This window comes from Sander vitreus, chromosome 15 (assembly GCF_031162955.1).
Source record: "Sander vitreus isolate 19-12246 chromosome 15, sanVit1, whole genome shotgun sequence".
NCBI classification, from domain to species: Eukaryota; Metazoa; Chordata; class Actinopteri; order Perciformes; family Percidae; genus Sander; species Sander vitreus.
Genome location: NC_135869.1, coordinates 3,933,962 through 3,954,194, shown reverse-complemented (window position 1 = coordinate 3,954,194; position 20,233 = coordinate 3,933,962). Strand labels below are relative to the sequence as shown.

At 43.9% G+C, this 20,233-nt stretch overlaps 1 protein-coding gene across 2 annotated transcripts in view; it reads right to left on the bottom strand.

The window, feature by feature from the left end:
* The window catches only part of tanc2a (tetratricopeptide repeat, ankyrin repeat and coiled-coil containing 2a), a 73,732-nt gene that overhangs the window by 41,113 nt on the left and 12,386 nt on the right, over nucleotides 1–20,233 (bottom strand). Inside the window, exons 2-5 of one of the 2 annotated variants that reach the window (XM_078269216.1) lie at nucleotides 20,145–20,233; nucleotides 15,702–15,809; nucleotides 5,158–5,297; nucleotides 3,632–3,800 (exon numbers count right to left, since the gene is read on the bottom strand). The exon at nucleotides 20,145–20,233 is cut by the window's right edge and continues 23 nt beyond it. In XM_078269216.1, the coding sequence (XP_078125342.1) occupies nucleotides 3,632–3,800; nucleotides 5,158–5,297; nucleotides 15,702–15,809; nucleotides 20,145–20,211 (484 nt within the window). In that variant the 5' untranslated portion in view covers nucleotides 20,212–20,233. Of the gene's footprint in view, nucleotides 1–3,631; nucleotides 3,801–5,157; nucleotides 5,298–8,839; nucleotides 9,908–15,701; nucleotides 15,810–20,144 lie in introns of those variants that run through there. The other variant, XM_078269215.1, reaches the window with a different exon arrangement.

The following is a 20,233-nucleotide window of genomic DNA, read 5'->3' as shown; positions in this document are numbered from 1 at the left end:
TGGGAGGAACGGCCTCCCTGATCTAAACCAGAGTGGTTGTTTGTTGTTGGACTTCTGTGCTAGTCATGGATTGTCTATAACGAACACCATGTTCGAACATAGGGATGCTCATAAGTGTACTTGGTACCAGAGCACCCTAGGCCAAAGGTCAATGATCGATTTTATAATCGTTTCATCTGATCTGAGGCCATATGTTTTGGACACTCGGGTGAAGAGAGGGGCGGAGCTGTCAACCGATCACCATCTGGTGGTGAGTTGGGTCAGGGGGTGGGGGAAGACTCTGGACAGACCTGGTAAGCCCAAACGGGTAGTGCGGGTAAATTGGGAACGTCTGAGGAGGCCCCTGTCCGACAGACTTTCAACTCACACCTCCGGGCGGAGCTTTTCGTGCATCCCTGTGGAGGCTGGGGGCATTGAACCCGAGTGGACAATGTTCAAAGTTTCCATTGCTGAAGCTGCGGTGAGGAGCTGTGGTCTTAGGGTCTTAGGTGCCTCAAGGGGCGGTAACCCACGAACACCGTGGTGGACACCGGTGGTCAGGGAAGCCGTCCCGATTGAAGAAGGAGTCTTTCCGGGATATGTTATCCCAGACGACTCCGGAGGCAGTTGCAAGGTACCGAAGGGCCCGAAGGGCTGCAGCCTCTGCCGTGAAAGAGGCAAAGCAGCGTGTGTGGGAGAAGTTCGGAGAAGACATGGAGAAGGACTTTCGGTCGGCACCAAGGTGCTTCTGGAAAACCGTTTCGCCACCTCAGGAGGGGGGAAAGCGGGGAACCATCCAAGCTGTGTACAGTAAGGATGGGACGCTGTTGACCTCAACTGAGGAGGTAATAGGGCGGTGGAAGGAGCACTTTGAGGAACTCCTAAACCGACTAATACGCCCTCTATGGTAGAGGCAGAGCTGGAGGATGAGGGGGGGGGGATTGGCATCAATTTCCCTGGTGGAGGTTGCTGAGGTAGTTAAACAACTCCACAGTGGCAAAGCCCCAGGAATTGATGAGATCCGTCCCAGAAATGCTTAAAGCTCTGGGTGTGGAGGGGTTGTCTTGGTTGACACGCCTCTTAAACATTGCGTGGAAGTCTGGGACGGTGCCTAAGGAGTGGCAGACCGGGGTGGTGGTTCCCCTTTTTAAAAAAGGGGGGACCAGAGGGTGTGTGCCAATTACAGGGGTATCACACTTCTCAGCCTCCCGGTAAAGTCTACTCGAAGGTGCTGGAAAGGAGGGTTCGGTCGATAGTCGAATCTCAGGTTGAAGAGGAACAATGCGGATTCCGTCCCTGGTCGTGGAACAACGGACCAGATCTTTACTCTCGCAAGGATCCTGGAGGGAGCCTGGGAGTATGCCCAACCAGTCTACATGTGTTTTGTGGATCTGGAGAAGGCGTATGACCGGGTGCCCCGGGAGATACTGTGGGAGGTGCTGCGGGAGTACGGGGTGAGGGGGGTCCCTTCTCAGGGCCATCCAATCTCTGTACGACCAAAGCAAGAGCTGTGTCCGGGTTCTCGGCAGTAAGTCGGACTCGCTTTCAGGTGAGAGTTGGCCTCCGCCAGGGCTGCGCTTTGTCACCAATCCTGTTTGTAGTATTTATGGACAGGATATCGAGGCGTAGTCGGGGTGGAGAGGGGTTGCAGTTCGGTGGGCTGGGGATCTCATCGCTGCTTTTTGCAGATGATGTGGTCCTGATGGCATCATCGGCCTGTGACCTTCAGCACTCACTGGATCGGTTCGCAGCCGAGTGTGAAGCGGCTGGGATGAGGCTCAGCACCTCTAAATCGGAGGCCATGGTTCTCAGCAGGAAACCGATGGAGTGCCTTCTCCAGGTAGGGAATGAGTCCTTACCCCAAGTGAAGGAGTTCAAGTACCTTGGGGGTCTTGTTCGCGAGTGAGGGGACAATGGAGCGGGAGATTGGTCGGAGAATCGGCACAGCAGGTGCGGTATTACATTCAATTTATCGCACCGTTAGACGAAAAGAGAGCTGAGCCAGAAGGCAAAGCTCTCAATCTACCGGTCAGTTTTGTTCCTACCCTCACCTATGGTCATGAAGGCTGGGTCATGACCGAAAGAACAAGATCCAGGGTACAAGCGGCCGAAATGGGTTTCCTCAGGAGGGTAGCTGGCGTCTCCCTTAGAGATAGGGTGAGAAGCTCAGTTATCCGTGAGGAGCTCGGAGTAGGAGCCGCTGCTCCTTTGCGCCGAAAGGAGCCAGTTGAGAGTGGTTCGGGCATCTGGTAAGGATGCCCCCTGAGCGCCTCCCTAGGGAGGTGTTCCAGGCACGTCCAGCTGGGAGGAGGCCTCGGGGAGACCCAGGACTAGGTGGAGGGATTATATCTCTAACCTGGCCTGGGAACGCCTCGGGATCCCCCAGTCGGAGCTGGTTAATGTGGCCCGGAAAGGGAAGTTTGGGGTCCCCTGCTGGAGCTGCTACCCCCTGCGACCCGACCCGGATAAGCGGATGAAGATGGATGGATGGATGTGGTCAAATTAAAATGATTTGTTTAAAATGTAATAACAAGTACTTATACCAGTCAACCAAAGCTGATTGGCTGCAAATTAAGTTGCATGTTGGTCAAATTTGTAGTCGTAAATCTTATTGTGATTTTTCAGCCAGATATTGCGATTTGCAATTTTTTGTTTTTAAGTATAGCAAAAGTTCAATATTCACTGTGTAACAGATACAACATGTCATGGAGCATTATACCTAGCCTGGCTCCGCCCTCCTACTTACTTCCGCTAAATTTTCCCTTCAGTACTCCGTCTGGGTTTGCGGTATATTCTTGGGTTTTCTCCGGTCAAATATTTGTAGGTCCAATCAGCGAACAGAGGGAGTGGCTGAGAACGATGACGTTGAGGACGTGCACTAGAAAGATGCGAGCGAAGCCATTCGGTCCGTTGTGTCAGCAATGCTGCCGAATATCCAGAAGTTAAAGCCCGGGCAAGAACAATCTTTGCTGAGTTGTGTTGGCGGCCATGATGTTGTGGCCCTCCTCCCCACGGGGTTCGGGAAAAGTTTGATTTTCCAGCTCGCTCCGTTAGTGGTGAAGGAGTTGGCTAAGGCGAACGCTAGCGATGCTAATGCTAAATATAAGCCGATAGTTGTTGTCGGTCTCCCCTCTTGTTGCACATGTGCATGACATACGTCACGACCAAACGTTAGCGATTGGTCATGGCAGATCCAGAGTGGCTCTGGGCAGATCCAATAGTTTTAAACTTCAACCTTCAAGGAAGTTAACACTTGTCAATGGAGAGAGGCCAGACTCTCTGTACAAATGAAATGTACCAGAGTCTGATAGGACCAGGCTACATTATACCATTAAACACTATTTAACTGCTCCATATTCTTATGCAAGGATAGGAACATAGATAAGACCTGCCAGCAATCATTGTTTCTCTTTTAATAAGCGTGGAACATTCAACAGTCAGACACAGAACATTTATCACAAAAGCTAAAGTTATAATAATAATAATAAACAATTCCAATAAAAAAATAAAATATAAAATGTTATAATAAAAAGAGGAATAAAAAATGTTAAACCAAATGTTACACCAAACATCCAACTAAATGTTCACATTCAATTAATCGCGATGGAAAACGATGAATCGTTCAGCCCTAATGGACAGTGCAGTATGTCACCTATGATGCCGCTGTCTCTGCTCTCCAGGGTGGAGGTGGGGGAGGTGACGGAGGCGTGGTTGGACGAGGTGTTCTTGGTGTCGTCGTTGCCCTCCCCTCCAGCAGGAGGTTGCAGTGTGGAGCAGGGGGAGGTGCAGCTACTGGCCAGACTGGAGGAAGGAGAGATCCTCTGCGGAGAAGAGGAGAGCGAGATAAAGCATGTCTAGATTTGAATGGAGACAGAAACTGCTATTTGTAGACTTAAGCGTGATTTATGGTTCTGCTGAGGCTCAACGCAGAGCTTTCGGCGTAGCCAAGTAAGGCCTGAAGTTTATACTTGTGCGTTGGTGTGTGCGTCGATGTCTTTTAGAGCATAGCAGGGCCGGCATGTGTGTGTGCGTGGAAGAGCGAGTGAGAGAGTGACGGGGATTAGCGTCGGAGTGGGTACCGACTCTACAGGCATAGTGAGAAAAACAAAGTGTCGCCCCCGTTCTTTCTGACCACGGTGGGAAATCTGTAGCAGGAAAAGTTAACCATCTCTGTATGTAGGTCACGGGGCGGGGCCCTTCTCTCTCCGGGGCACTGCCATTCATCCTGCGCAGCTTCTGCCAATCACCTACTCACCTCACCAGTACTTAAGCCCCGGTTGTTCACACTGTTCAATCGTTGCCAGATTGTTACGTCCACCAGTGTGGTAACTTGGCTCCGTTTGATCTTGATCTTTCCAAGATAATTCCTAGTCCTGTTTGTGTGTTTTTTTTTTTTTTTTGTGCTTCAGCTAATTCCTGCTTTTTGTCCAGACCCTGCCTCAAGACCTACTGCTTCTCTGTGCTCTACCGTGTCTCCTCCACGCTTGGATCTAAGAGGGATTTTTGGGATCCACCTCTTCCTGGCCGACATCCAGCCTCAGCCCTGTTCCCTCCAGCCTGTAAGTACCGATTCCATTTAAACTCTTTGTTAAACCCCCTGTCTTGTGGTTAATCTCTGTGCTCTGGGTCAGAACTGCCATCCAAACTATGTGCATTTATGTCATTTAAGTACTGTACAGAAGAGCCTACTTGTACGTGAGTATAAGTATATTCAAATGAATGGAAACCTATGGCAGGCTTAGAGGTGACAAAAATAATCTGAACATTCTAAAACTACTGTACTATTGTACACTTTGGCATTGTAAGTCAAAAAAATTGTGATTCTCAGTTCACAGTCTCAGACTATTTTGTGTTTTCATAGGTTTCCAAAATACAAATAATACAAATTAAAAAAATACGCTTAATTATTATTATTTGTGCATTGCTGAATTCAGATTTTGGGAATAAATATACAATATGTGAAGAACAGAGATAAAATAACAGTAACACTTTACCTATATATAATAAAACAACACCTCCAATTACTGAAAAATTACAACATGATTGGAATATACTTCTGAAATCTGGATTTAGGCACCCAAGTAAGGGTACCCCAACCTTTTCTGTTTAAAATGTTTTACAAGTTATGGAGCCCTAAAACAAAGTGTGGAAGTGTGCATCTGTGTGTGGGTTGATTACCTGTCTATCATGCTGGGCATGGTAAGGGGACCCCGACTCTCCACCGATTATCTTTTCCCCAAGCAGGAAGCCCAGCCTGGTCATCAGAGCATCAGCCGCCTCGTCTACTGAGGGTGGGGGTCCTAACTCCTCATCCTCGCCTGGAGAGTGAGAGAGTGAAGAAAAGGGGAAATGGTTTTTCATTAGGTTTTTTATTTGTCCTAACAAATTGCCCAGCAAAAAAAAACATCTCAAGCCCTCTACCACGACAGCTAGAGGAAATTGAGAGAGCAGCTTTAAAAAAGGACCACGCAAATAACTAAACTAACACAAAAATAACTAATTTAAAAGAAAAAGATTCTGTTACCTTTGGACAAAGCCAGGCTAGCTGGTTCCAGTCTTTATGTTAAGCTCAGCTAAGCTAACCAGCTGGTTGGTTGCAGCAGCTTCATATTTATTGCACAGGCATGAGAGTGGTATCAGTCTTATTTACTGTAACTCTTAAAAGGAATACTTTGCCGATTTTAAACCAGCTCTGTGTCATCTTTGTGTGGGAAGCGTTGGAATGAACAATGTTTGGCTTTCCTCCGTGACCCCAGTGCACGAAGGAGCAGGGCAGCGGACGGTTGCTGATATTGGCAGACCTCCGCTGCCCTGCTCCACATGGAGCTCCGTGCACTGGCGCCACGGAGGGAATCTGAGCTCAACATTCACCACACTGACATGACACAGAGCTGGATTAAATCAGCAAAATCTCTCTTCAAGTGAACTATCCCTTTAATATCAATTTTGCTAATATATTAATGTTCAAGAAAGCATTGCTGCCAAGTAACAGCATTGTCAAATACAAATGAAGTCACACAAATTGAATTTGCAGTTGTGGAAACACACTGACAGAAACACAGACTGAGCACTGGAACAAGCCAGAAAGTAGAGACCTCAGTGGGATATAAGCTCTACCCATCTATTGTGTTGCCCTGGAGGCACACCTCCTCATACTATGAGATTGGATCTGTCCAATCCGGATGAGAAATTGGTATGCACTGTCCAATCAGAGGAGATTATAAAAATAGAACAAACAGAGAACTTAAACTTACTTAAAACAGAGACAAAACACATCCTCCAACGCAAAGCCCACTGAGAATACTGTGTGCGGAACAGTAATTGATCTCAATATTAATATATTCACTATCATGACACAAATATGCCAAGAGTACGCACGCACGCACACACACACACACACACACACACACACACACACAAGCCACAGCATGAAAGCTCATACTGTGTCTCTTTCTCTGTCTATAATTACAGGCTATAAATTGCTGACTGTTGGATTATATACTAGTTAAGCATCGCAGACACACACACAAGCAAGCACACACGCACACATAGAAATAAAACCAAACACAAAACACACTGGGAAGACTGTGTGCATATACACGCACATTCATGCATGTGTGTGTGGTCAGTCAATGACAGGGTGTGCGAGTCATTTTTAGAAGAAGAAAAATAAAATGGAAAGATCAGATACAGGGAGCACAGCCTTTTCCATTCCTGTCGCATTATCTACTGTAGCTTCTGATTCCTTCTGTTATCTCTCTTTCCTTTCTTCCTTCCATTTTTCGCTTCCTTCCCCACCTCACATGGTGATTAGCTAGGTGTGCAGAGACGACAAAGCAAGCAGGGTTTAAACTTCTCTGTAGAGCTCTCTTTTCAGTGCCTTAGACTTAGAGGAAAGAACGTGTGCCATTTATTCCTATATCTGAAATATTATTACATCCCGTCCTCCTCTCTTAGAGCACCCTGCATCGAGTTTGGCCATAGACATGGTTGGACAAACTTCTTTGTTTCAAGCATATCTGCCTTGATCCTCTTCCTCTCTGGATGTTTTCAGCTCTGAAGATACAAGTTGAGAGGGAAAGAGCACCGCAGAGTAACAGGGTGAAAACATAAAAAATGTGGAATCAAACCACGGCTGGGACGAAGGTATAGGTTTTAAATAACAAAAATAACAGATGTGGTGGACTCTAAACTCTAAAACCAGCTAAACAAAAAAAACAATTATAACACACACTTAGGCTACGCTAAAAAAAACTCTGAAATCGCCAGATTTAGTAAATGTGCTCATCAATTTGTTCGCCAAGCCTTCTTGCTAAGCTAAAGTGCACTGCTGACCTTAGAGAGAAGGGAGAAAAGGTGAGTGAACCTAGCAGCGTTTAGGTCTGGCAAGCCAGCTAGCTTGACCCACCTGCCAAAGCCAGCTGGCTTTTGTGACAGGCTGCCAAAAGTAAGATACCGTTTAGCCTGCTAGCCATAGTAGTTTCTTAAGTAATCAGTAAGTCACCAAACCTCCAGCACCATATTTCATGAGGATGCGCAAATGAATATTGTGTAAAAAGTGTCCTACTTTCTGGTAGCTTTGAAGCTACAAGCTAAAAGACATTAACAAACAGTACAGTAACAAAGATGCTCAGTTGTCTCCAATTGTCTATTAATCTAATCTTTGCCTTAACTCCATGATTCACCCTACAGAAAACCTCACGTCTAATCGTAACTTCAAACAGAGACGATTTATTTAAAAAATGTTAACTACACTACTTGACTACACTTCCCTGCTGATTTTCAATTTACCTGACTGCTGATGAATTCTCAAATTGACCATCATATATAACGTTATACTGGAAAATATGTATACTTTGAAATGCTAATTTCATTCATTGACCAACAGCAAACTGTCCTCACAGCGTTGAACTTTAAGGGGACGGCGAGCCGGAGAGTCCAAAATGGAGGAAGCTATCGTAGCTTATTAGCTCTGTTGAACCAGCCACTATCATTTAAACTCCTCTGCCGGAGTATAAACTGCTCCACAAAATAATAATAAAAAAAAAAAAAGCTGCCTGAAGTTATTGACCCATTTGTGACTCGTGACAGCTACTATCTAACTAGCTACTAGGGCTGGGTTGCTAATCTGCTCCTTATGAGGTCATAAGGAGCAAGGTTACCTCGCCTTTCTCTGCTTTGCCCGCCCAGAGAATTTGGCCCGCCCATGAGGAACATGTTTCAACTATTCAAAGAGACCGATGAACTAAGAAAGAAAGGCTAATGAAACAGAGGCTAACAGAGGATTTCAGCTTTCTCTGGATTCTTTCTGTCCATACTCTCCATTTCTGACACACATTTTCCCTGAAACATAAAACAATATCAATACAATTAGCAGTAGCTTATTCCGTAGGGACTTGGCTTGGAAACCGGAGGGTCGCCGGTTCAAGTCCCCGTACGGACTGTGGACTGGTAGCTGGCGAGTTACCAGTTCACCTCATGGGCACTGCTGAGGTGCCATTGTGCAAGGCACCAAACCCCCAACTGCTCGGGGCGCCTTTAATGGGCGGCCGCCTCACTCTGACATCTCTCCATTAGTGCATGTTAAAGGTCCTGTTTGTCCATGTGTGTGTATTTCGGGCCTGTGTGTAATGTGTAATATATAGGCTATCAACAGAGTGTAAAAATGTAATTTCCCCCCTGGGGATCAATAAAGTATCTCTTCTTCTATAAAGTATAAAACACAAAATAGCATTCATTCTCATTAGTAAATATGAGAAAGCCCCAAAGACTGACACTATTAATACAGGTTTTGACCCCGGTTAGAAACCTGTCTACCTGAAACAAGAACATCGGTACAGAGAGAGTCATTCACTCTCACCTTCTTCCTCACTCCTTCCTCTTCCTCCTCTCTGTGCTTCGCCGGGACGATCCACCCATTCCCGACACAGCTCAGAGCTGTCCTCATGGGACTGACAACAGCAGGCGTAAAACAACAAGCGCCGCAGGAGGGAAGAGGCATGGCCAGTGACGGCCGTGACGTCCGCGCCACAACTGCAGCCGCCCGCCGGTCTCCACGGGCGATGGACAGAAGACCGCTCATGGCGACACCACTTGGTTCTGGAGCGGGCGCATGCTTTCAAAATAGCCGCCGTGCAGTCCATAACTAGCTGGCAGTGGGGTTCTGATGGGTTCAGAGTGGTTCCATGGAGAGGGGGCGGAGTCAGCAATTCAGAGGGGCTGTTATTGCCCCCAAAAAACAACAGTTACCAAGACGAATGAAAGCGAGGTTCTTTATCTCAGCAGTTAGCTTAGTTTGTTGAACTGCTGTTGTGCCGTGCGTCCTCTCCATTAAGCTTTCTTGGTGAAAATGTGAATACACATGACATCACTATCCAGTCCTCTTCTTTTTGGTCCTGAGCTCCTCCTTCTCCAGAGCACACAAAGGAGAGAGGGAGAGAAAGATGAAGGAGGTAGGGATGAAAAGATAACAGGAGGACAAGACTCCCCAGGAAAATTTTAAATAAAAAACCCTAGAGGTACTCCAACTTCTAAAGCAGAAGGACTGTGGTTAATAAGCAGGATAGTCAAACATGCAAACATAATAGCCAAACTCCTCATAGGTTCAGTATAGGTACGTTGCTACTTTCAGAGGGGAAACCAGAATCCACACGCTTTGAAAACTTGGCCACAACTCCCAGCAGATCTGAACGATGTAATCCCACTGGGTATTGTCCTTTGTAGCCCAAAAAAAATGCAACCCTTCTCATTCACAGGTAGAGCCTTTCTCAAAACCATACAGAAAGAGCAAACAAACAACTAAAGCATGAGGTGGAAAGAGTAAATCTCCTCTCCAGGTGATATCCTCGGAAGCGCAAGAAGTAAAAGTTTCCAAGTGTTTAAGAGTTTTTCTTTCAGCCCCCATATCTGGTCTGAAAGACGACCTCCCTCATCTGACTGCACAGCAAATCAAAACCTCCCCTCCTCCAACCCAAAAGAAACCACACACACACACACACACGCGCACACACACACAGGAGAGAAAGAGAAGGACTGCAGGAGGAGCCGAGCGAAGAGATATAGGTCGAGAAGTGCAAGGAAAGTCTGGAAAGACAGTCCATACTTCTTTCTTCTAACAGAAGGAAAACAGCCAGAGAGAGAGAATCTGGAAGGGAGACTTGCATGTAGGTCGGCAGACCAAAGAAATGCTGAAATTACAGTGGAACTCCTTTTCCAAGAACAGAGGAGCGTCTGACCACAAAGCAAAGTGAAGATGGAAGGCTGTAATCCACTTTAGTCCGGAAAATGTGAAAAATGTAGACAGAAAAGTACTAAATAAAGAGTTGGATTGAATGAAACATCAGTACGATGTTTGCCTCTCTGATCGCTCTAAAACTTAACTTTTAACTCTGGAGTTGTTTTCAATCAACAAAGACCTTTTCAATGAAAGGCGTAAAGGGAGAAAAATAGGGTTAGGATGAAGACTTGAGTTGAGCTGAGATTTACAGGGTCTTCCTGTTGTACATAAAAAAGGAGAGCAGTAACAAAAGAGGTGAGGGGGAAAAAAACTGCATAAGAAATAGAAAGGTTGTAATGCCTTCATTTCACTTCATTATTTTACCAAAAAAAAAAAACATCATCAAGCCATAGAACCTTCATATTACCATGGGCTGTAAGAAATGCACTCTGCCTTTGGATAATATTCAGAAAAGGAAGTGGAACATGCAATATCAAAATGTGGTCTTTCAGCTTTCTTGTATCTCAGTTGTGCTAGGTGTCTGCCTTTAGTCTATATCCACGACGTTCCACTTCCAGGATTGCTCCAGCGCCGCTGGAAATTCCCCCAGATGTCCCTCCTTTCGGCCGGATGTCCCTCACCTTCCTCTTTCTTTGTGTTGGCGTTCTAAAGTCTGGTGGATTTGTGAGGACTATGGTTAACTGCTCCTCAGATCTCTGCAGGGTAAATCCAGACAGCTAGCTAGACTATCTGTCCAATCGGAGTTTTCTGTTGCACGACTAAAACAACTTTTGAATGTACACGTGCCACCAAAACAAGTTCCTTCCCCTTGCAGTGGCACCGTGGCTCCGTCCGGAGCTCAGCGCCGCCCCCATTCTAGCTGGCAGTGCGAGACTAGTCTGCCAACTACTATTAATATTCAAATCGGAACCAATATAATAAATCCATTAGCATTTTTAATACATAAAGCAACTTTAAACCCTATTTTTGCAATCATAATGTATCAAATGACAATGTGAAAACAATGTGACAATGTGAAAGAGGTTGATTGATGAACCTACAATAAAGTATCACCTGAATCTGCAGCTCCCCTTGGCCTTACGGAGCTTTATAGTCACTTTCAACAGTTTTATTGTTTGGCTGTCTGACCCACAACTTTACTGTTTTGGTTTACTCTCACCGCTCTCAAGTTATGTTTTCAGACGCAAAGCTCTAAGAAACCACTGTACTCTACCTGCTCAGCACCAAACTGCAGACAGACACAGCTAGCTACTAGCTGGTGAACATAGTGGAGCATTTAGCAGCTAAAGACACATATTTCTCTCAGGAGTTGGATTGGCTATCGAGAACCGGTTCCAACTTTCAATCGTTTCAAAAATTACGATTCCAATGGAATTGTTTTTTTTTTTTAATGGAATCGTTTGGATAATTTGGTTTTTAATCCGATCATCAGTTCCAAATTTAACACGTGCAAATCTGGGTTACCGTAGCGGCCACCGTACTTCCAGGTGCTTGTTGTGTTGCAGCCATGGAGCACGGTAAGCGGCGCTCTGAAGTGTGGCTTTATTTTTCATTGAAAAAGCCCAGTAAAACTGTTTATCACCATTGAATCTATGGTCTGTGAAATAAGCATGTGACCCGTTTCAACTCCACCCCTCAAAAAATCCGAACCGAGAATCGATAACAACCGGAATAGAAAGGAAGAATCTGAATTGGAATCAGAATTGTTCTCAGGAGTTGGTGGAGACCAAAAACAGAGCTAAAAGGGAGTTAATAATGGCCTTAGATTCACCAGGTGGCCAAAAACATGACTCCAAATGAATGCTTATGTTGCTCTGTAACGGTTACATCTAAATGTTAAATGAACAGTAAAGCTAAATGTTCAGAAAACATGCAAATAGCCTATTCTGTTTGTTTCACCTGCTGATCCCATAGCTGATCTACAGTCAGTTAACATTTCCGTGGTCAAACCAGCCACCGCTAGAGTTGGGACAGAAACTTGGAAGAGCAGAGCGAAGTCTCGGCGAGTGGACATGGTAACGACGCTCGTGAAACAATGTCTGGGATTTTTTTTTTTTTTTTTTTTGATGAAATGAGCTGGTTTGACCATGGAGATGTGAGAAATGTGCACTAGTCCAGAACACAGGACCTTCTTCCTGTATTTACTTTCTTGCTCCCATCCGACACATCTGATTAATAAGACGAGTGAACGTTCTTGCGTGGTTTGCATTTTGGTTCGCTTAATTTTTTTCCTGTGTGAAACGAAACTGAACCAAGGAGGGAAACGCCAAGTTTACAAACTCATTAACTAATTCGGACCGGAGCAAACAAACTATAGGTGTGAAAACGCCCTCACATTCCACATATGACCAAACCAAAGTGCAGTTACTTCAGCATGTAGCATTATAAAACAAGAATGCAGTAACTATGCGGTAACCAGAGTGCAGTTACTGTGGTTTGGTTTTTAGTTCTCGTTCTTCTGCTGTGTGTGTGTGTGTATGCGGGCATGGTGTTCTGACTTTAAGAAGTTGTCTTGGCTCATATTGTGTCTGTTATGACAGAGAGCGAGTGGCAGAGACACAGAAAGAGTCGGCGCGAGACTCCACATGGTAATGATTAGGAGAAGTTTCAAATCAGAGGAGAGGAGGAGAGCTTTTCAAAGTCCCTTTATGGGACCATTTTCAGAGAAGAATTACAATCACAAAAATCTAAATCAAGTCAGGAGAAGAAAACCCTAATTAAAATAAAAAAAACCTGTCAAACATATTAAAATGTGCTTTCTTAATGAAAAATTAACCACCAACTCACCACCCTCCCCCACAGAGCATAACACCATCCATCATCCAGTAATAGGAATGCTCCACCTTCAATCAAACATTGACCAGTCCTTCCAGAACCAGCACCGGCTCTACACAGTCGGAACCCTGAGCCCAGTTCCTGCATGTTAGCCAGATGGCCAACTTTGCTAACGCAGACAAAAATCCCTGAGAGGGGAGGAGAGGAGAGGCCGAGAGAGGAGACTAGAGGAGGTGAGGAACGTAAAGGAGACTAGAGGAGAGGAGGAGAGAAGAATAGAGGAGGTGAGGAAAGTAAAGGAGACTAGAGGAGAGGAGGAGAGAGGAGAATAGAGGAGGTGAGGAAAGTAAAGGAGACTAGAGGAGAGGAGACAAGAAGAGGTGAGGAAAAAAGGAGACTAGAGGAGAGAGGTTGGCAGCGGCTTGGGTTACATTTCTCCGTTTTGTCTCTCACAAAAGGCACAGAGGGACGATCAAATGCAGGGTCAAAGGTCAACCCCCCCCCCCCTCCCATTCAGCTGCCAGACACAGAGTAACAGGTCACAGCTGTGTGTGTGTTTATGACCAAATAGGAGACAGAGAGAGAGAGAGGAAAAAACAAAGAAACTATTCTAGCCCTGGTTGTGGTTTCTCCTTGATTCTCTCTGTACTTAGAAACAGTGGCTAGACTCCATAGGGGTGTAATTCCTGCATGGCTTATGGCTTGACTAGCACATAAACTGATTGCATCACAATGGGGTCTATTGCCCAAAACTCCTAACATATAACCTTTCTGTGCACACTATCTGGTTCAAAATATGTTTCATAAGCTAACATTTTTGATCTGATACGAATGAGTTTAACAATCAAAAATTCTGAATTTCAAATGTATCTAAATCCTGATTGGTGCACAGAAATGTGTGACATCACCTTTTTCACAGAACACAGTGTGACACTGGCACGCAGCCATGTTTGTTTTGCTAACGTTAGCGTCGTAGCTACCAACAGTTCCGCGGGAGATTGCCATCTGTTTCTCCCTCTGTGTGATGACTGTGTGTGTGTGTGTGTGTGTGTCGTCTAGAATGTGTGAATGTGTATTCCTGTATTTGACTTACTGTGTGACAGATTGTTATTATGCTGTATAATGTATGTGCACCGCACTGACAGACAGGCACATTCACAAAAGGATTTTGCAGCATTTGCGGCCGCTAAACCTGCAAAAATAAGACAAAAAGAAACCGCTTCATTCTCAAAGTTTTCCCAAAGTGTGAAATGCAGCCGTAAGTGCACGACCATGCAAACAGCGTCTCGGTGCTCCTGTGCAATTTGCACGTATTTAAATGGAGGTAACATGAATACATTCATGCAAATGAGCCTAGATCAGCGCTAATAGCCACACACAGTTACCCCTATTTTCCACCGGCATGTCTGTCTCCGGAGGCGCTGCGACCCTAGGTCGTGCAATCGCAGCGCTTCAAGTCCATGCTTGATATTCCACCACCCAGAAGCGCGCCAGGTCTATTTTCACGCGAGCCGCGGGGCGTTCAGACAACCGGACAGGAAGTCAAACAGTGAAAGCATCCAGTCAATTTACCAAAACACACCCCACCAACATCGTATGCGTCTTCTCTACAACACCACGGCCAACGAGAGATTCATCTTAGAGGAAGAAAAACATAATATGACACCACAGATCCGTTTTATTAGGACAACGCCAGAAAAGTTTAAAGTGGAGTTTAACTGTAGGAGTGCTTGGAGTGGAAGGTAGATACTAGCTTAATAGACACGGGATTGTTCTGTAAAGTACTTGCAGAGACAATAAAATCTGTGAGTCGGGCAGCAAGACCATTAGCATCTTCAGAGAGTTGGTGGCCCATTTAACAGAATGTCCTCCGCTTCAAATCATCTTCTTTTACAGTCTGAAGGTGTGCGTTTGCAAACACCAACAGCACCGACAGACTGAGATATTAAATCTCTCGGTCACCTTTTCATTCTGTTAATTCCGTTCCTGAAATCTTGAGGAACGCCTCTGCACCTCGTCGGTCTGAACATTTTATACATTGCCGCGTGGATAATTGCAATCAGGCGCAAAAAAGGGACAAATTGCACTCAGCAGCAAAAAAAACAAACAACTTATGGCCGTGGTTGTGCTGTAATATCATCAAATATCGTCATCAGTATCTTTTGTGAATTGGACCTTGAGACGGGGCAGATAGCAGTTGCACGTGATGCACAATTCATTGAGCCATCAGCGGCCGCAATCCATTCTTTGTGAATTTGACCGTGAATATGTTCATATACATAGAGACAGACAGACAGACTGTACAATACTGTATATCAGGTTGTTTTTTTTTTATTGTCATTGCAAATTCAACTGGCGCAATAAACCCATCGTGAAGGGCTGCGACATATCGTGAAAGACACTCAGTTTTTTGTGTTAGTTGAAAGAAAGTAGGAGTAGAAAACGGCACTTTGAAATGTAACTGACACTCTTAATTAGTGATGCCCTGTTTATACTGAATTCAATGTTCAATTTGTTCAATAAAAGAATGTTGGAAATGATTTCCTAGCAAGTTGTATTTTAGCAGAATACTGAAAGCAGCAGAACTGGGTACACTTTAATATCTGTTGATGTATCGCAAGTAACATCGTTATCGCAATAGTCGACAACGTTATCGCATATCTTCCTCATATCGTGCAGCCCTAACAGACAGACAGACACACAGACCTACCAGTTCTTTTTACCAGGCGAAGGTTGAGGAGGGGAGACGAGGGAAGTGAACGAGTGAATCCCTCCATCATCCTGACCTCTGACCCCTCTGACTCTAGGCCACTGCCACCTGATGAACAGGAGACGGAGAATCAGAGAGAGAGTTTGGAGAGCGAAAGAGGCTGCTGTATGAAAAGGAAACCACCAGAAGAACATCTAAATCCTAGTTTCCGCCGAGCAGTCCGGTTCAGTTCAGTTTGTCACAAACTAGAGCGGTTGGTGTTTGCGTTTTCCATCGTCAAAAGAACTGCTCCATTTCGTCCCCGTTTTTTTCCAGTACCGCTCTGTTGAGGTGCGTAGCACGCAGGTCCGAAACTAAAAAGGTGGAGCTAGAAACACTGCAGTCCGTGATTGGTGCAGACGTTCCTCTGCATCGTCGGTGAAGAGGAAATACAGCGAGAGCTGGATAGAGCAGTGAGGAATAAAAAGGTTTAAACCCCCCCTTTTTTTTTCAGGTCTTACCATCCGGTAACATCCTCTGCCTACATTTAGTAGAACTGTCTGCAGTGGAAACCCAGAACAGATCTTGTGTTGTTTATGACATGTCCGTACGGGTTACCTACGTTTCTAAAGATACTAATATAAAGAAAGTGTTGGATGAATATGTGTGTGTGTGTGTGTGTGTGTGTGTGTGTGTGTGTGAAATCTCAAATCTCCTGTTTTAGAAGCATAAAAAAAAAAAATCATTGTATTTTAAGTACAGTAATTCCCTCTCACACACGTTTACAAGACACTTTTATAAGACAGCCTATCCTTTCCAAAGTTATTTGGATTATTTTTAGGGCTGTCAGCATTAATGCGTTAATCGCGATGCGATTAAGGGCCGAGCATAATGCGATACATTTTTTTTTTTTTAATCACATGCCGCCATTTATTAATTTATTTTCACTTCACTCGGCTTTGCGTCGTGCCTAACAGGCTACTATGTTTGCCGTACTTCCTCGTAACACATCCTGCTGCTGCAGGAATAGCAACGCGGATTTCGGTGCCTCATTCCGGTGCCACTGATATGCCTGCACTTCTCTCTGATGCTCTGAAACAGACGTTACAGGAAACACAAACACTGCTGCATGTGATGCTAGTTAACACTATACTCGATAGCAGCTAACGTTAGCCTACCGCTAGCTAGTAGCTGGATTAAACACGGTTAAAATGCTGACAGCTAACGCTAAACGGTGTAAAGTTTGTCTGTATTTCACTGTAGAGGATTCCGACACCGGGATGTAACAATCTGCAGCTGCTGTTGTCGGAAAAAAAAACAGACGGTGCATTCAATGAAACTGGTAATTTACAACTTCGTGGTGATTTCAAAGTTGTTGTTAAATGCCCTTTTCCCATCTGGTGGTTGTTTTTGGCATTCAACAGCGATTTACTGGTGAAATAAGTTATTGTTATAGTGATTACATTATTATTAAACATTTAATTTTGACGATATGGCCTTAGCAATAAACAAGCCGTTCTTTAATGTCACCAACTGTTTAGTACCCTTCTTTAACTTTCTTAAAAAGTATCGGTTCAGGCACCGGTACCGTTTTAAAAGTACCGCTTTAGCACCGGTATCCAAACCACATATTGACTCTAGATTCAAATGTGTGATTAGATTAAATATATAATAAACAAATACAAATCTTAAAGTAACTTTCATAAAGTAACTTTCTTTGCATTCATTTGATTCCCAATCAAGATCTACTGGTAAGAATGGCTTTCCATTGTTAATATGTACTTAAAAACAGTTATGAAATGCAAAATAATAGAATTTTAATCATGTGATAAAACATGCGATTAATCGCGATTAACTATAGAAATTCAGTGATTAATCGCGATTAAGAAAATTTAATCGTTTGACAGCCCTTATTAATTATTTTACTTACTAATTTGGCTTTTATTTCTGCCATGTCATGTTCTCAGATGTATTGAATGAACTAATATTGGCACATTCTGAACCACCACATCACTAGTATCTGCAAACTGACAACTAGACGTCAGAATAGGGGATACATTTTCTCTGTAAAATAAACACATACGGAGCTTCTGACATGATTGTGTTTGTACGATCAGACTTGAGGCGATCTTTATCAGGGTTTCTGCAGGTTTCACCAAGTCAAATTTAAGACTTTTTAAGACCATTATGAATTAAATTTAGGACGTATATCACAGCACCATAAAAAGAAAAGGAAATGCAGTCACAAAATGAATTGCTTTCTTGCATAAAAGCAGTAGTCTTCAAATACGTTGTTAGTAACTGACTTAAACTCAATCCCTAGTTTAGTCTTTTCCAAGCCAAGTATCCCTAAACTTGCCCTTCCCCAAAGCCTATGGTACCATCCGAAATAGACTCGCGCCAATAATACGAAAGCTGATTGGCTGCAATATAAGCTGCATGTTTGTCTCACTTGTAGTCGTAATACAGAGAATTATATTTGGACTACAAGAGAAAGAACTACAACACCATGGAATAATAATAAAAAAAAAAACATTCTAAGCATTAGAATGAGCATGGACGCAGGAAAATTAAGACCTGTTTAAAATTATTTAAGATCTAGAACACAACACATATTTAAGACTTTTAGGCCTAAAATTGTGAGCTTGAAATTTTTTTTTACTTTTTAAGACCCTGCTTGTCCCCGTTTATTTATTTTTATTTATATATATAAAAATCTCACATTGCCAGAACTATCTCCACAGCACTGTGGTGAAACATTTGCACCCCGCAAAAGAAAACAACAAATAAAATGTGCAATGAAGTTAACTGTTACACACAATCAGTGTTGGGAGTAACGCGTTACAAAGGTAACACACTTACAGTAATGTATTCCTTTTTGCTGTAACGCAGTAATATAACGCATCACTAATTACATTTCGGTAATATTATACCCGTTACAATCTCAGTAACGTGAGTTACAACGCAATATTTAGCGTTTTGTTTTTGTCTAAGAATTCACCAACACCGCGAAACATTTCGTCAGCACAGACAGCAGTGTGTCCGAGCTGTTGACAGACAGCCCAAATCCGAAAGATTAAGGGTCTGGCAAGGAGTAATGAAAATGAACCAACTCGAGGGGCGGCACCAAGCATGCATTTGACAAACTCACTGCACGCAATTGGGTAACACTACGACCAATCACAACAATACACGGGGTGACGTATCCAGAGCCCCATACGCTTAGCTACCAGCGGAGCTAACGGGTAGATTAAACTCTAAAAACAGCAAAAACGTCCTCCTTGCAAAGGAACGATTCGAGGGCCGTCTTCTGTTCCTCTTTTAGATAAAAAGCCAAGCCTAACTCGTTCATTGTAGCGGCCAAACCCGTTTCAAACCACTGGTGTTCATCCGTAGCCATCTTGCAATGTTTATTCATGACTTTGACGTCGCAGCGCCGTCTCTCTGGCCCGCCTATATCAGATACACCGATGTGATTGGTGCAGCACGGCTACAAGGGCATAGTTGCCGAGTATCATTTCTCGATGCCGGAGTGACTCGCTGAGCAAATTCAAACTCTGCTCTCGCGAGAACTCGGGATTTCCAGGGTAGATGACAGATGTCAACATGTCGGGAATTAATGTTTAGGCTTGCTGCACGTAAATACCATTGCATTTTATCAGCCGTGGAAATTAACTGTGCCGTACTGCAATACAACTAAGGTACTTTTAATTGAGTATTTTCATTTTCTCCTACTTGCCTACTGTACTGTTTTAATTCTCTATTTTTATAGCTTTAGTTAATTTGCATATTCATATTAATTAGACAAAATACTATAAATAATCAATGATTTATTAAAGTGGATAAAGATGAGACTTTATTGATCCGGTGGTGAAATTCACAAGCTACCTGCCAAGTCAAACTTCCGCTGTTATTTTGGTGAAAGTAACTCAAACGTAATGCAAAAGTGGTGTAAAGCATTACAATTCAGAGACAGTAATATTGTAATATAACTAATTCCTCTCAAATGACAGTAACTAGTAATCTATAATGTATTACATTTTGGAAGTAGTTTGCCCAACACTGCACACAATACAGTAACGTCCCAGTTAGAGAGGAGATGCTGTAAACATATTCTCTGTAACTCTTTACAATCATTCCCCGAAAGAACCAATCAGGCCTGCCTTGTTGCACCACCCAAATGTTCTTATAAACTTTATAATATAACTTATAAACCATTTTCAGCGTGTAGCTTGCCATTTCCGAGTTTGTTGTCGTTTCCCGAAGCGAGGGGATTTTGAGGGAGAGTGGAAGGAGAGGGGCAAAGCCTGACACGGTGCATGAGGATGTCAGGTTTTATGCTGGAAATGTGCAGTACTTTCTTCGTTGATCCAGACTAATCCTTATTATATATACACGCACAAGATGATAGGGTCCACAAGATAATATAATAACACTAATGTTATAACACGGAGAGGTACTGACCACCGTTGTTGTTGTTGTTCTTGCGGGGTTTGCCTCCCAGCAACATCTTCAGGCTGTTTCGGAACATGATAGCTCACGACGACAGAGGT